We start from the raw sequence: 14,404 nt of genomic DNA, 5'->3' as shown, positions 1-14,404 counted from the left end.
TGGATCGGGCTGGCCCCTCGCAGCCACAGTCCTAGGCGGAATCTTCCAAAACCATGAGCCGCCACTCCCACTATGAACTGGGCTGGGACTGCTTGTAAACAGTCCACAGGCCTGGGCCTGCACGTCCCAGTATAGGCCTATTGCGTGATTCCATCTGCATGGCCCACCGTGGCCAAAACGCTGGCCCGATGAGGCCCAAATTTGGGCCCTGATGAAAGGGCAAAACAAAGCCCTTGGACCCTAATTACAGCGAAATAAAGGCCCAAAGAAATGCCCATCGCGAGCATCATAAACCTGGACAGGTAAAGGCCTATTAACGGCAAAACAACAGAGCCCGACTGGGGACCCAATAAGGAACCACGTTGGGCCCAAACTAGGCCTTACGGGTCCCCAGTTGGGCCCAAACATGGGCCTTTATAAAGCCCAAAACCCTGGATCAATAAGGCCCAAACGAGAGCATAACTTAGGGCCAATGTAGGCCCAACGTTAAGCCCATAAAGTCATGTCAAGCCGGGGCCCACAAGGCCCAATTAAGAACAGACAGCCCAATAAGGCCCACACCAGAGACCAACTTTAGAAACAACAGAGGCCCAAGTTGGGCCTCAACCTGGGATCCTACGAGGCACAAGTTTGGGCCCAACATCAAACCCAATAAGGCCCAAACAGGGTCCGTAAGCACATCCCAAGTCTGGACCAACAAGGCCCATCCCAATTAAGGTCCACTCGAAGACACAACTTCAAATCCAATAAAGGCCCACGTTAGACCCTAATCTGGGCCCAATAAGGCCCATAACCAGGCCCAGCAGCACAACCCAAGGCTGGACCGATAATGCCCATTCAAGGACACAACAGCCCAATGAGATCGCAATGGAGGCCCCCCCACCCCCCGTTTGGGCCCAAAGCTTGTCAATATAAAGCCGAAACTTCAAACCCCATAAAGCTCAAAACGGGACCCAGCAAGCACATCCCAAGCCTGGACAGATAATGCCCATTACCAATAAGGCCATCCCCAGAGCCCAACATCAGACAAAATAAAGATACACGTGGGGCCTAACCTGGGCCCTACAAGGCCCAAATTGGGGCCCAACTTCACGCCCAATAAGGCCCGTGACTTGATGGGCACACCTGCCCAGACGCTGCGCCGTCCTGTCACTGCCCATTATCGTGGGACGGTGTGTCCTAACCCGGGGCCGTGACGTGCTGTTCCGGCCTGCCTTTCACGGCCCACTAACGATTGGGCCGATGGCAGACCACAGGGCTGGGCCAACCCAGGTCCACGACGAGAGGGGCCAACAAACAAATGGGCCCTACTGTGCCAGAGGCTGCCCTATTGGGTGAACCATGGCCGGTTCACAGCGTCACCGCTAGAAAATTAGATTAAACAGTATTCACTTCTCCCAACCATTTCCGCTTTGTTCGAGTCATAACACGAACTGCATACACAAGTAGGCCTTGGGAAGGCAAATACATTGCGAGCAAATTAAAAATAAAATCTGAATCGAGTAAAGAAAGGCAAAGACTACCAGTTGGGACAACATTAAGCTGTGGCTAATTAGCTCAGATCTCATCACATTCCTCATGAAAAATTAAAACGGGCACGAAACTGCTCCGACCATCTGCTTTTCCTACCTGGAAGTATGACTTTACCGATGTGCCTCCGTCCACCTGTAGTGTAGTCTCTTTCGATGTACAAAATTGCAAAGGCTGAATATCTGACAAGTAGTACCTCCACAATAGCAAAACTAGCCCGCCACAATCTCGTGAATGGTGTTGCTGACATTTTCATCCTCGGACCTGACCGCTAATTTCATTGCAACATCATTTTGACCACTGATTCCGAAAGATAATCGCACAAGAACCTTCACGTTTCCGATAAATACACCAGACAACAGGCACGTATGTGACCTAGAATTGCTCGGGACAGCCTCGGTGCCCTAAAATAAGGAAAAGAACACTAATTAAGTCCACTTATAGACAAAGCATGAAAGCCTAGAGTGAACTCCATGTGCACACCTAAAATAAAGCTAACAGAGGTCCTCGCACGTGACTATTCAGCCTTTTCATTATTTTTTTTATGGATAGTGAACGCAAATTTTTGACATTCACATCTCTAGATCTAGGATAAGTCCCTTCATAGTACAAGTCAATTCCTCCACCAGCATCGCCTTTTACAGGTCAAATGAGGTAGATGTTCTAATGCTCGGTGAATAAACCTCCATCACGTTTATGCCATTTGAAATAACATTAAAAAATAAGTCGCATGACCGCCAAGAGACTCAATTATTGCAAATAATAGTACCTCGCATGGCTGCATTCCAAGAAGGTTGATGACGGCATTCACAGCCTCAGCAAGACTTTCCCTTGGGCCCAGGCCGTATTCATCTACCCGCTCACACTCTGGGTCCATGCTTTCCCATGCATTACGGAAATTGGACACCCCAACTTTTTGCATGTAATCTGCTGCAACAACTTCAAGGTCCTCCAGCTGATATTCATCTTCTACACCATCTTCCTCTGCCTCACCACTAGCTGGATCCACCTGATTCAAAATCAAGATTCCATAATGACGAAGGAAAAGGGTCCTCAAAACACTCACCCTTGCGTTATCTTTGACAACAAGAACTGAAAACTGGTCACGCCCAAAGATTAATAAGCTTTTGGTTGAGAGCTTTCTACGAGTAACAAATAAAAAGCGGCCAACTGCATCCTTTTCTCTAACGTAATATTGCTAAAACAAGTTCAAACCGTTTTCTACCTATGAGGGATATCTACCTATGTTCAATTTTTACATTCCTTGTGCATGAAAATATAACTGGTAAAAATCTTTTAGTGTATCCTTGTCCAGGACTATGTGTTCGCAGAACCTATACCTCTTTAACGATGAACTTCAACACATTAGAGAATTTTCCTACAGCAGGAACTCCATCTGGCTTTTCAAATGCCGCAAAGGTCTGTCCAGGTGAATCACAAGGAAGAGATTTTAGTGGCTTGGATGCAACTTCAGAGAATTCCTCCGCTTCTGAGGCATCCACAACAACTGTGACCTGCAATATGTGAAAGGAAATAGGTCATAATCACAGTTAGTCTTGAGCAGTGCTGGAAACAAAAGAGAGGCGGTAACAGGCTGAACATTACATTCTCCAGTAATTGCTCTGGGATAGTATTTGTGCAGTTGTACTGGAATACGACATGGTGATCAAAAATGTGCTTAACAACATTAACGGCATACTCAGTTTCTGCTTCCGTCAGTTCAACCGGGGCAGATGACTGGCAAGAGAGAATGACATTGCATGTTAATTTTATTCTTAAGAATTTCAATTATAACACTTGAATGCTTCAAAGAACAGCCAAAGGACCTTAAAGAGTTTGCCATAGCTTGCAAATTCGGGAATTGAAGAGAGCAGCCTGTCGTAAGCATCAACAGCAGCAGAAGGGGCAGTGGGAGGAGCACCAAGACCTATAGGCTTTTTCCCTGGTGCTTTCTTTTCAGCAAGTGGCTGAGCTTTTATCTCCTTGGGTACAGAATTAATATCAAATGGCTGATCTGATGGCTCCTGTGTTCAAAAAATACATTGAGTTGACATTTAACAGCTGGCAAAAGTAAGTGGGGCATGTAAAACTTACATAATTTCTCAGACTTGTTTCTAAGTTGACAAGCGGAATGTCCAGTGAACCAAAAAGGAACCCTTTTACATCATTATCAGTTTCAACAACTGAACCATCACCTCCAAGTGAATTCAAGTATAGTGTAGCCCTATCACGAACCTTAAGAGGAAGACAAAATCATAAGAAAATTTTCCAAGTAATACGTTTCTCAAGGGAAAAGGGCATCAAATATAAAGAATTACCGATTAAGGGTGCAAGGATAAAGGGAGCAAGTACCCAGAAAACATACCTCATCGTCACTGTCTAAAAGACAACGCCTCAACAGGACAAGAATGCGAGGCTGCAGTAAAAACTTTCTACAATGTCAAATAGAGAAGTCGAAGATCCCAAATAAGCAAAACAAACATGAGGAGAAGAAAGCAGTTCACTGCACCTTCAATGAATCAACCATGGCACCGAACTTAGCCAATGTGCTTACAGCACAGGCACGAACAGTTGCATTCTCGAGATGTACACGATTATAGATGTACCTAATAAATTTGCCAGGATCCGAGGTTTTTGGCCCTTCAATCCCTAGGAAATGGAGAATCTAACAATTGCACGAATAAGAAGATTAAATTTCGACACAACTAACAAAACAAGGGAAAACCAGAATGCCTTAGCACAAAAAACAAATGCTTATTGACACCTGTGTTGAGAGGTAAGTAAATTCACAGTCTTCAATGAATTCACATAGATGAAGCAACCCAATTTCTTTTGCCTCTTGTATATCTCTTATGAGAATCACAATTGAATCGACAATTGCCTTTTTATACTCAAATCCACCTTCTTCCCTGAGTATATTACTCAGGAAGTTCATCCTGTCAACATAAAGCACCAGTGAAGAAAGCCATTAGTTTGTTCGTTACGAATGAATATAGAAAGCGAAACGTGTGGTGAGACCTAATTCAATTGTTGGGAAAGGAAGAAGGGTGGAAGATATTACTCACAAGGATCTATACTTCAAGGGAAATTTCATGCACAGCGATCTTATGGCTTCAACCACGACAATTTTGAATTCATCAGCAATGTCTGACATGAAATTCGTGATCTGTTTCATCAGACGATCAACACTCGATTCATTTCCAGTCTTCAGAAGGGTGGTGATTGCAAGTGTGGCAATGCTTCGGTTCTGGTCAGAAATTAAACTCTCCATATCTATGTTGCAGTTAGTGACAGCCATAGGATGGGTCATTGCCACCTGCAGAAAAGTTCTGCCATATTCAAATCACTTATAGAAAAGCAAAAGACAATCAGAACTGCATGGGGAAGGAATGCAATGTATCTCGATAAGCATGGTTTTTTGGACATTCTGTAGCTTTCCTTCGTATGTGTAACAGTCTTGTTTCGAAATATTCATTGAAGATACAAAAGAGAAATTATTATGACAAAACCCATATAAGTGACACATGTACTAGACAAGAAGATTGGCCTCAAAAGAAGAGTCCAAGGTTAACAAGCAAAGAAAAACTTAGAAGTGTTTGTCAGAATAAATGGGTGCTGGAAAGCCATCCCAGCACCCATTTAGAGCTTTTGGAAGTTAAGGGCATCTGTAGGAGAAAGAGCATTGCTTACCCAATGAAAACGAATGCTCATTTGCTTGCTAGCACAAAGCACAATAATAATTTATTTCCTAATCTACTCACGGTTTTCTTTCTCTTTCATACTTGTTCCAATCAAGGTATTGGACATTTGCCATTGATTTCATTGAATCCCCATGTCATTTCTCCACCACAATCAAACATAGAATTGGAATAGCCATTTCATCAAATCTTTTTCCATTCCATTCCTTTATCCGGCTTCTACCTCATACGTTTTCCTCGCATTAAATGTGTCCTCAAGATTCGGATACGTTGGAACTTCGACCACACAATCACAAAACAGTTACTCAATAACCTTGTTATCAACAACTCCTTCATCTGTACATTATACTATGGGGGCACTCCACAGTATTAATGTCTAGTTAATTATTTCTTGCTTTTCATAAAAGCAATTATTGGTCGCTTGTAAATTTTCTATTTTTCTCCATACTTCATAAAAATTCAAAATCGCATGCTTAAGAAAGTCATGACAAGGAAAGAAGACTTTTTGGAGCACGAAGGAAAACCGGGTCATACCTTGTTCAAAGTACGTACAGCTGCAAATCTCAAAACTGGCTTTGAAGAACTTAAGAAAAGCTGGAGGACAGTAATTGCAGGAGTCAATTCACGGTTTGTCACACCACTAAGCTCAGTAATTGCTCTTGCGGCCTCCAAAATCACCATTTCAGCCTTATGGCGAAGACAGCTTTCAAGATAATCATAAAATGGCCTTTCTCCAGTTTGGAAGTTATTGGCTGACTCACGAATAACCTGCCGGAAGTATTGTCCGTAAGATAGTGACGGGAACTCAAAACGGTACTTCTATGTCTAAACAGAGGACATACCTGGCTAGCATAACGAACTAACTGGCATTGTGCCAGAGGAGAGCGAACAGTTCCCCTGGTCAAGCTGGTGACTAACTTGCTAACAGCAAGTCTGTCATTCTGCCGAATCTGCAAGTTATAGGAAGATGTGAAAAATATTCCAGCAACTAACATATCTAGGAGAAATACTCATCAATGCATAGTATTTATTTGGTACATATTTTCTCCATTCTCAAGAATTCTATTTAGAATTTACACGGTAACAAATTCAAAAGCCAAAAATAAGACAAGCTAAAACAAATCAAATGAGAAGATCAACATCTTTGTTTCCATACAAAACTACAAAAAGGACACAATTAAATCAACTGTGGGATGTTTCATGGTCCATAACTATGTCGAAAATTATACAAACTTAATAAGAAGAACCCAGTTTTAGTGCACCTATCACTTGCCTGTCGATTTAAATTAAAACATTTTATTCATACCCCAACCTTTTTTTGTCTCGTCTATTTCCTACATAATTCCTATCCTAAGCTATAGTCATATTAGTCCTTGGGTTATGCTGTGCCCACAACAAAAGGCAATAGCTACTTTCACACGTTCAAAAGCTGAAAAAGTGATTCATTTCGGTTTGCGGATCTACCTAATGGAGACTTAAGCATGCCCTTAGACATCCTTTAATGTGGAAACGACTAAATTTAGTTTTATGGTGGCTACTCATAATGGTAGTCTTAGAAAAAATATATGAAGGGGCGAAACATGGCATGCCAAAAGAGTTTCTGTGGATCTTTGATATTTTACAGGAACATAATAGTAAAGGGAATATCCTGAATAGTTGAAAACAAGGAAACAAGATGTGCCCAAGCAAAAACAGAAAAAAATGAACGAAAAGAACACACTTAGCTGCCAGCATTAATAACACTAGTCACCACTACTACTCTGAAAGAAAATCAGCTCAAGGAATCAGATTGTTCAATAGTTGATCAGGCTTCTGAAAATGAGTTATCTTCCGGTTTTCATTAGCAACACAAAAAAGAAGTTATTGAGGAAGAAGGTGTCAAAAGGCAGCATGCCAGTTCACTGCCAACCACGGCTAATCAGATGTTGCAGACATTCACTTCCACCAGAGAGGAACACATGCTACAGAGACGTCCAAAAGGTTCCATTTGCTCATACAAATGGTGCAAATGCAAATATGCATAATAAAAAAAATAAAAGAAGAAACCATCCATCAAATTGGATGTGACAACCAGGAATGAGCATCTAGCATACCTGATGAAGTAAAGCCAAGGCATGGAACTGTACAAGGGCGGCCCTTGATTGGACAGCTTCCTGAACTTCATTACTCCACCTTTTCACAATCTCGGGATTTGTCTATAGAAACAAAATAATTGCTAATGGGGCACTTCTCTTATAATAAAATCGTGTAAACATGTATTCTAGACGGTGTATATGTGCAGAACATGAGATATATATTTGTATGTTCAGTAACAAGTTAACAACAGAAAGAACCTGAAGTATATGGATCCCACTGACTAAAGCTGCACTAGCAACCACAGGATTCTTATCAACTATAGCTTGTTTCAAGTATCGCTCGATTTGGGCTAGAAGGGTTCCATCTGTGATCCGACATAGAACACGAATAGCATTGGCTCGGTACACATCGGTCCTGCTAGTCATGTCTTTCATAAGAGAGCTTGTCACCATGATGACCTTTGATAAAATAAAATTAAAAAAAAAGCTTGAGCAAGTTAGTAATACTGCGCAAGATGATATCATGGCATTCAACATCAGGTCTGCTGAGGCATAATAAATCATGGCACCTCATCAGAGGAAGGAGAGATCTCCTTGATCATCAGATAAACCATTCTCCTCAATCCAATATCTCTCGATTGGAAAAGTTTCGTGACAGCAAAAAATACTTCTGTGGCTTCTATCTGCATATCAGATCAAGATTTTAACAGAGAAGAACAATTTCACCCATCAATAAGATGAGAATGAGCGGACAAACACCCAATGCAGGAAACTTGAAAGTCATGAAGAAAAAAAAAAACAATATCAAACAACAAAGAAGTATCTGACCTTTGTGAATGTTTCCCCTTGGTTCAGAAGATACAGAAGCTTCGTAATGACCTGAAATTCGGGAGAAAAAGGGCCACAACAGTTAGCAAATCCACACTAAGAACAAGCACGGATACAACTGCAAACACGCAGAAATAAGGCAGGTTGGGCTCGACCTGAGAGCATCTCCTCGGATCTAGCTGGGGATCATGGAAAACCCTAGCTTCCTGAAGAACAGCTCCTTTCTCAATCCCGAGAAACGGAGAGTATTCAGCTGGCATCACATTCAAGCAACACAGTCAGAAAGAAGTAGAGCTCACGGAAACGAAGAGATAGCAACGCACCAAAAGCTAGAAAACTAATCCCAATCAACAAAGGACGGGATTGATGAAGTCCCGCTTCTTTCGCGAGAATTCCAAAACGAATTCCGATTGAATCAACAGCGATCCCAACGATCTTCAACCACCTAAACCGGTGACTTCTACGAATCGAACGGCCTAAGAGCAAGGAATTCGCGGCAAATGCTAATCGGATCGATGAAGATCCACCAGATCAGCCGCGATGACTCCGATGGCTCATCGAACCGAACCCTCCGCCAAAACACGCGTCGCGACAGAAGACGGATCTAGAAGACGAACCGAGAAAAGCTATCCTCGCAAGCCCGACCAACACCTCGAGGGGAAAAAGGCAATACGGATCGCGCAAACGGTACGGTCGGCGAGCTTACCTTCTTCGTCGCGGTCATCGTCCTTCTTCGCGAAAGGCTGAGCCATCGCCGGAGCGAGAGAGAGAGAGACACACACACACACAGATCTGAGCGAAACGCGACAGCGACTGAGCGAGCGAGCGAGCGAGAGCGAGAGCGAGAGAGAGAGAGAGAGCGAGCGAGCGTGAAGGTGCAGTTGGTGGTGAAGTTCTTTGAACAGGCTCGAAGATGAACTGCCTCCAGCCCCTCCGGTTCAGTGTGCTCCGGTTCAAAACGCACTCGATTCGGGTTTTCTTTTTGGTAAGGCAAACCATGTAAACCAATTCGTTTTTCCTTCTGTTTTTTATGTAATTATCGGATAACATTATACATTTTCATATCCATATTTCATTAAACTTGGCCTCGCAGCCCAACACGAGAGCATGACTCGACGTGGACATGAAGTTTTGATAGAGTATAGTTTTATGTGAATTTTGTTTGTATTATAAGAATAGTTTTTTGCGCATTTAACGACAACTTTATAAGTTATCTACAAATGACACCTCATGAACTGGCAGGATTCGAAATGATGGCTTCATTACGACATGAATTAGGGGAAACTGACTTCATATAATTGCTTTCGGGTATCGTGTGTGTTGTGGTGACCCATAACACGACATGAGGTGATGATACGAAAACATGATCTGATCCTGATGTGAAATTGGTGAATGTGGATTTACGTCGAATCGTATCGCTATGCTGAAAGGGTTGTTTACAAAATTGTGATCTCTAACAAAGATGAGGTTGCCGCGCATGGACCTTTCTCTAGGAAGAAGTTTACAATCGAGGGCAAAGGAGATTTAGAAAGAAGAAAAAGTCGACGTTGAAAAGGCTAAATCGTCACTCCTTGCGCATCTTAGGTTGAAAATGGTTTCATTTTTAGTTGATTTTGAGCGTTTCAGGTGGATATGAGAATTTAGAACCGTAAGACGGAAGGACAATTTTGCAAAGATGACGGCAATTCCACCCTTGAAAGTGGTAGCCTTTCCGAGGCAAAACTCGAGAATGTATTTGGTATTTTCAAAAGTAGAGGTATCTAAGTGTTAATAGGGTAAAATGTGGGTTTTAATTTCTATATCTGCACATGAGTTTACTGAAAAGTACTTCATCTGTTACTTGTTATCTGACCACATATCAAGACCTTTTCTCCGGCCAAAATGGTAGGTAGTCACGGGTTGGCGATACAATAACCCTGAACTGCATAAGATCTACGAAAACGCCAGTGAGTTCTTCAATGATGGGATGTAAATCACATGCAAAAAAAGAAACAGATTTCGGTGTTGATCGAGAACTTTTCAGGATTCAAAGAGAAATGCAACATTTGCATTGCTGAGTCTACCACATCGAGAGACGCTCGAAACAAAGATCAACTTCGTTCAAAAGTTCTCCTTCCTGCTCATTTCACGCGAATTGCTGCCGGTCGAAGAATTAGAAGGGTTGTATCCGTAATCGCTGCTGACATCTACTTCGCCTTTGAGAGCGCTTTCCCTAAGCATTTTCATGTCCGAAATGTAGGAACCTGCTTCCGTGCTGCCACCTCCGAAAGTCGAGCTGTTGCTCGGCTTCGCCCACTCGTGCACTTCATCTAATGATACATCGCCTTCAAGCGCCCGGACAATCTGTTTCGAATACGAGTTCTGTTAGCTTCGCGGTTTCTTAATAGCATGATAATGTTATCTTCGCTACCTGTACGTGGTTCAACGTATTGAAATTATTGTTCTTACCTGGCTCATCCTGGGTCTTCTCTTAGAAGAGCGTCTGATGCATGCGCCGGCACAAGCGACCATGCGCACCATCTCCTGAGGGACATAGTTGTCCTGTAAACGTGGATCCACCAACTCACTGTAATCTCCCTCCGCCAGAGCGGTTGTGATCATCGGTGTTGCCTGGTCATGCACAAACACAACAAACCTTGTCAAATTCAATCTAACATATGATGAGCAAACACATTATATGCGAATGCTCGTTAAGCCAATGAAGCGAGAGGATTGCGAACCCAATCCACGAGGCTGTCGTCCATATCGGTGTTGACGGGGTGTTTTCCGGTTATTAGTTCCAAGAGCATCACTCCGAAAGAGAAGACGTCGGACTTCTCGGTCAGCTTGCCGCTCGCTGCATACTCCGGAGCTAAATATCTGTATCAGTAGACTACTCAGTAAAATGGATGCACAGATCGAAATCTCCAAATAATTCGGATCAATTGATCTCCTAATGTACATCGGTTGAGTTTATCAGTTATCATCAATAAAACGAAGTAGATGTTGCCCTAACTAAGTCAACAGCTATTTCACGAGACGTGTGTGTGTTATTGCAAGAACATAGATTGATGCTTATTCTCACCCAAATGTCCCCATGACCCGCGTCGACACGTGAGTATGATTGTCCGTAGATAGCTTGGCAAGGCCGAAATCAGATACCTAAAGTACGCATAGTATGAAATCATCAGACTGCCAGCCCGAAGCTGAAAGACATTGTACCACCTTCTTACTGGTTCAGGGACTTGAAATTCAAGTTGAGCAACCATTTTTCCTACCTTGGCTTCAAAGTTAAAATCGAGTAGTATATTTGCCGCTTTGATATCCCGGTGAATGATTTTTGGGTGACCTAATTAATATCAGTTGAACAAATTAGATACAACTGAGGAAGAGAGCGTGAAGAGTCAATTTCTGAGTTCAACTATCAAGCAAACTTACAATCTTCATGTAGGTAAGCAAGTCCTCTGGCTGCACCCAATGCTATCCTAAGCCTCATCGGCCAGTCCATGACAGGTCGATCCTTCCCTATATAGATTTTTCGTCGAGCAACAGATCAATGAAGCTCATCAATTATGCTTTAGATTGTAACATTCAAAAACATTGTTAGTGCATTAGCACCGGGGTAGGAATTTGTGGAACATACCATGGAGATGATATTCAAGGGTGTTGTTGGGCACAAACTCATAAATCAATACCCTTTGGCTCTCCGAGATGCAATAACCCACGAGAGTCACGAGGTGGCGATGATGCACGCGGCTGATGATCTCGACCTCTGCCTGGAACTCACGGTCGCCTTGCCCGCTACCGTTCTTCAGCGACTTCACCGCTATCTCCTTCCCATTGGGCAACACCCCTTTGTGCACGTAGCCGTACCCGCCTTGTCCCAACAAGTTCGCCTGCGAGAACCCTCCAGTCGCAGCCGCTAGCTCGTCGTACGTGAAGGTACACTGCGTGAACCCCAGTGCAAAGCACGGAGGAGGCGGCGGCAATGGCGGGCCATGCGGGCCTGAGAACTCTGAGCTCGCCTGGCCACTGCTTAATGACGGCGGTGGATGCGACCAACCACCATACCCCGTGCTCATCGCCCCAGGAGGTGGAGGTACCTTGACCATGTGTTCCATGGGTTGATTGTTTTGCCAATTCGCGTGTTGATGCTGAGGGCCACTGTAATAATCACTAACTGTTTTGGAATGGTGCCAAAAGTGAGGAATGTATTTCATTACTTTAGAAACTTAGAAGCACTTGAGGACAATGTAGAGGGGAGAAACATAGTTGCGATTTGGTTTGAAGATTGATCTTACATTTGGATCCGTTGGAGTGGTCCCTATAATAGTTCATTTGATCGTGCGGTCTCCTCCTCTTTCTAGCGCACGACCAGAGGAACGCAATCATGACTAGTAGCAACAATCCTCCTCCAACTGCTAATCCCACAATGAGAGGTACATTGGGAGACGATGATGAGCTGGGGCTCGAAGAGGAATGCGATGATGGCGTGTGGTGCGATGGCGGTGCTAATGATCGTCGTGGTGGAGGCGGCGGCGGCGGAGGCGGGGGTGGTGGCGGAGGAGGAGGAGGCGGCGGCGGGGAGGATGAGTTGCCATCATCATCAGATGGGGAGGGAGGAGAACTGGATGATTTAGGAGGCGGTGGAGAGGATTTCGAGTCCTTCGGGGGAGGGGGTGAAGAGTTTGGCGGCGGCGGCGACGACGATGGCGGAGGTGGGGGCGAAGACGATGGCGGCGGCGGCGGCGGCAATGGTGAGGACGAGGATGATGGCGGGGGCGGCGAAGCCATCGGGAGGAGACTCCGATAAAAAGGAAACCGTCGGAGACCACGGCGGAGAACTCCTCCTCCTCCTCTTCCTCCAAAAGCAATAGAGTCCTGGTGAGGATAAAGGGAGAGATGAACACGGGAACTGGTCCCTCTAGGATCCTGGCGACGTGAACATGAACGCCATAGCCATCAACCTAACCCATCCCATTCCCAACACGAACGCGATCTGTCGAATTCTGCAGCAAATGAACAGGTTGGAAGGGAGTACCTGTCAGAGAAATTTCTCAAAGGGAGTGGAAAGAGAGGGAACGCTTGGCTGGAGTCTCTTCAACGAAAAGAGGGAATCCCGCGTTCGTTTCTCGGTCTCCTCAACTGCTGGAAAAGGGGCGATCTTGGGCTTTCAGGTGTTTGCTATTTTTGTGGCAACTTCCATTCCATTCCATCATCGGACATTCTCGTCTCTCCACATTGCGCACCCGACCACCCTCTTTTTCTTATTCCCCTCCTCCACTCCACGCCTTCCTTCTTTCGTTCGGGCATGCTAAACGATTCCTAGCCACAAACGTTTTGACATTAGGGAACTGTTGGGTTTGAATCCCTTGGTCCAACCTGGAATTCCCAAGCATTCGTTCGTTGTCTCCTTGTTGTTGCCCTTGGCCACTTGTTTTTCTGTTAGGACAACCGTTTCCCTGTTAATTAACCTTCTTCTTCTTTCGTTGCGCAATGTCGGGACATGATTTGAAAAATAAACTTGAGGTGTCGTAGACATATTCCGTGTTGTTATTTAAGATATCTAATAGTTTCTAGCATACCCTACAAATATCAATCGACATCATCAAAATACTGATTCTAAACTATGGCATTCAAAAACCGGCTCTGGATAAAGACACGCTATATTTCAATAAATTGGTTAGTCTCTTATCCAATCTATTCTCCGATTTTCTGAGAATCGCATTATATTTCTAAGAATGTAGAATGATATGGATAAATAATTTTAATTCATTATTAGTCAAGATTTTTTTTTTTCTAATCTTATATTTGCTCACTTTTACTTAAAAATCATTCGATAAATTATAACAACAAATTACGTGAATGAAAGCAAATCCTATGTATAGGTTTTCAGTTTGTAGAATAAACTAAACTTATGAAATTACTTATTGATAAATTTTTTCATGTGTACTTAGACTTATATCCCTACACTCCTAAATCATGCACGTCAAACTTTTTAATCACATTATAATCTATGTGAGCTTATGATCTTGAAAATAATTTACAATACTACAAACACTAATAATTTGAGAAAGGAAGAAAAAAATAGTGAAGAGAGTTGTCCAGAGGAAAGAAAATGAATGGGAGGAGAGTTCTTGAGATGGGGACCCATGTTCCTCTCCCTTACCTCTGATTTGGTATACAATACAGATATAGATATATTTCTCACATAACACAGTTTTGCAGCCCTACTGAAATGGATTGGGTACATGACTACAACTACGTTCACATCTCAGATTCAGATGAGATGTA

At 43.5% G+C, this 14,404-nt stretch overlaps 2 protein-coding genes across 2 annotated transcripts; both read right to left on the bottom strand.

The window, feature by feature from the left end:
* Positions 1 to 1,480: 1,480 nt before the first annotated feature.
* LOC115672453 (coatomer subunit gamma) lies at positions 1,481 to 8,986 on the bottom strand. The gene is made up of 18 exons (XM_030594262.2): positions 8,838 to 8,986; positions 8,287 to 8,384; positions 8,132 to 8,182; positions 7,873 to 7,986; positions 7,562 to 7,762; positions 7,322 to 7,423; positions 6,071 to 6,178; positions 5,763 to 5,996; positions 4,596 to 4,846; positions 4,295 to 4,466; positions 4,040 to 4,195; positions 3,896 to 3,946; positions 3,625 to 3,765; positions 3,357 to 3,554; positions 3,136 to 3,267; positions 2,871 to 3,044; positions 2,300 to 2,539; positions 1,481 to 1,934 (listed from the first exon to the last, which is right to left on the bottom strand). The coding sequence occupies exons 1-18, from the start codon at positions 8,881 to 8,883 to the stop codon at positions 1,743 to 1,745; spliced, it is 2,661 nt and encodes an 886-aa protein (XP_030450122.1). The 5' UTR covers positions 8,884 to 8,986; the 3' UTR covers positions 1,481 to 1,742.
* Positions 8,987 to 10,115: 1,129 nt separating this feature from the next.
* LOC115672517 (proline-rich receptor-like protein kinase PERK7) lies at positions 10,116 to 13,730 on the bottom strand. The gene is made up of 8 exons (XM_056304887.1): positions 12,412 to 13,730; positions 11,754 to 12,290; positions 11,549 to 11,635; positions 11,389 to 11,459; positions 11,196 to 11,272; positions 10,852 to 10,990; positions 10,580 to 10,741; positions 10,116 to 10,474 (listed from the first exon to the last, which is right to left on the bottom strand). The coding sequence occupies exons 1-8, from the start codon at positions 12,902 to 12,904 to the stop codon at positions 10,232 to 10,234; spliced, it is 1,809 nt and encodes a 602-aa protein (XP_056160862.1). The 5' UTR covers positions 12,905 to 13,730; the 3' UTR covers positions 10,116 to 10,231.
* Between the last annotated feature and the right edge of the window lie 674 nt (positions 13,731 to 14,404).

The sequence above is a fragment of the Syzygium oleosum genome, unplaced genomic scaffold (genome assembly GCF_021117445.2).
Source record: "Syzygium oleosum isolate NSW1041296 unplaced genomic scaffold, Sole_v2.1 Sole_v2.33, whole genome shotgun sequence".
Lineage (NCBI taxonomy): Eukaryota > Viridiplantae > Streptophyta > Magnoliopsida > Myrtales > Myrtaceae > Syzygium > Syzygium oleosum.
This window is presented reverse-complemented; position numbering and strand designations above follow the sequence as displayed.

Coding starts and splice junctions, on each gene's coding strand:
- LOC115672517 (XM_056304887.1), bottom strand. CDS start 12,904: ATGGCTTCGCCGCCCCCGCCATCATCCTCGTCCTCACCATTGCCGCCG. Junction 12,291..12,411: donor CCACTCCAACGGATCCAAAT/GTAAGATCAATC, acceptor ATTCCAAAACAG/TTAGTGATTATTACAGTGGC. Junction 10,475..10,579: donor GAAGACCCAGGATGAGCCAG/GTAAGAACAATA, acceptor TATTCGAAACAG/ATTGTCCGGGCGCTTGAAGG.
- LOC115672453 (XM_030594262.2), bottom strand. CDS start 8,883: ATGGCTCAGCCTTTCGCGAAGAAGGACGATGACCGCGACGAAGAAG. Junction 5,997..6,070: donor TAGTTCGTTATGCTAGCCAG/GTATGTCCTCTG, acceptor TACTTCCGGCAG/GTTATTCGTGAGTCAGCCAA. Junction 3,555..3,624: donor AAACAAGTCTGAGAAATTAT/GTAAGTTTTACA, acceptor TTTTGAACACAG/GAGCCATCAGATCAGCCATT.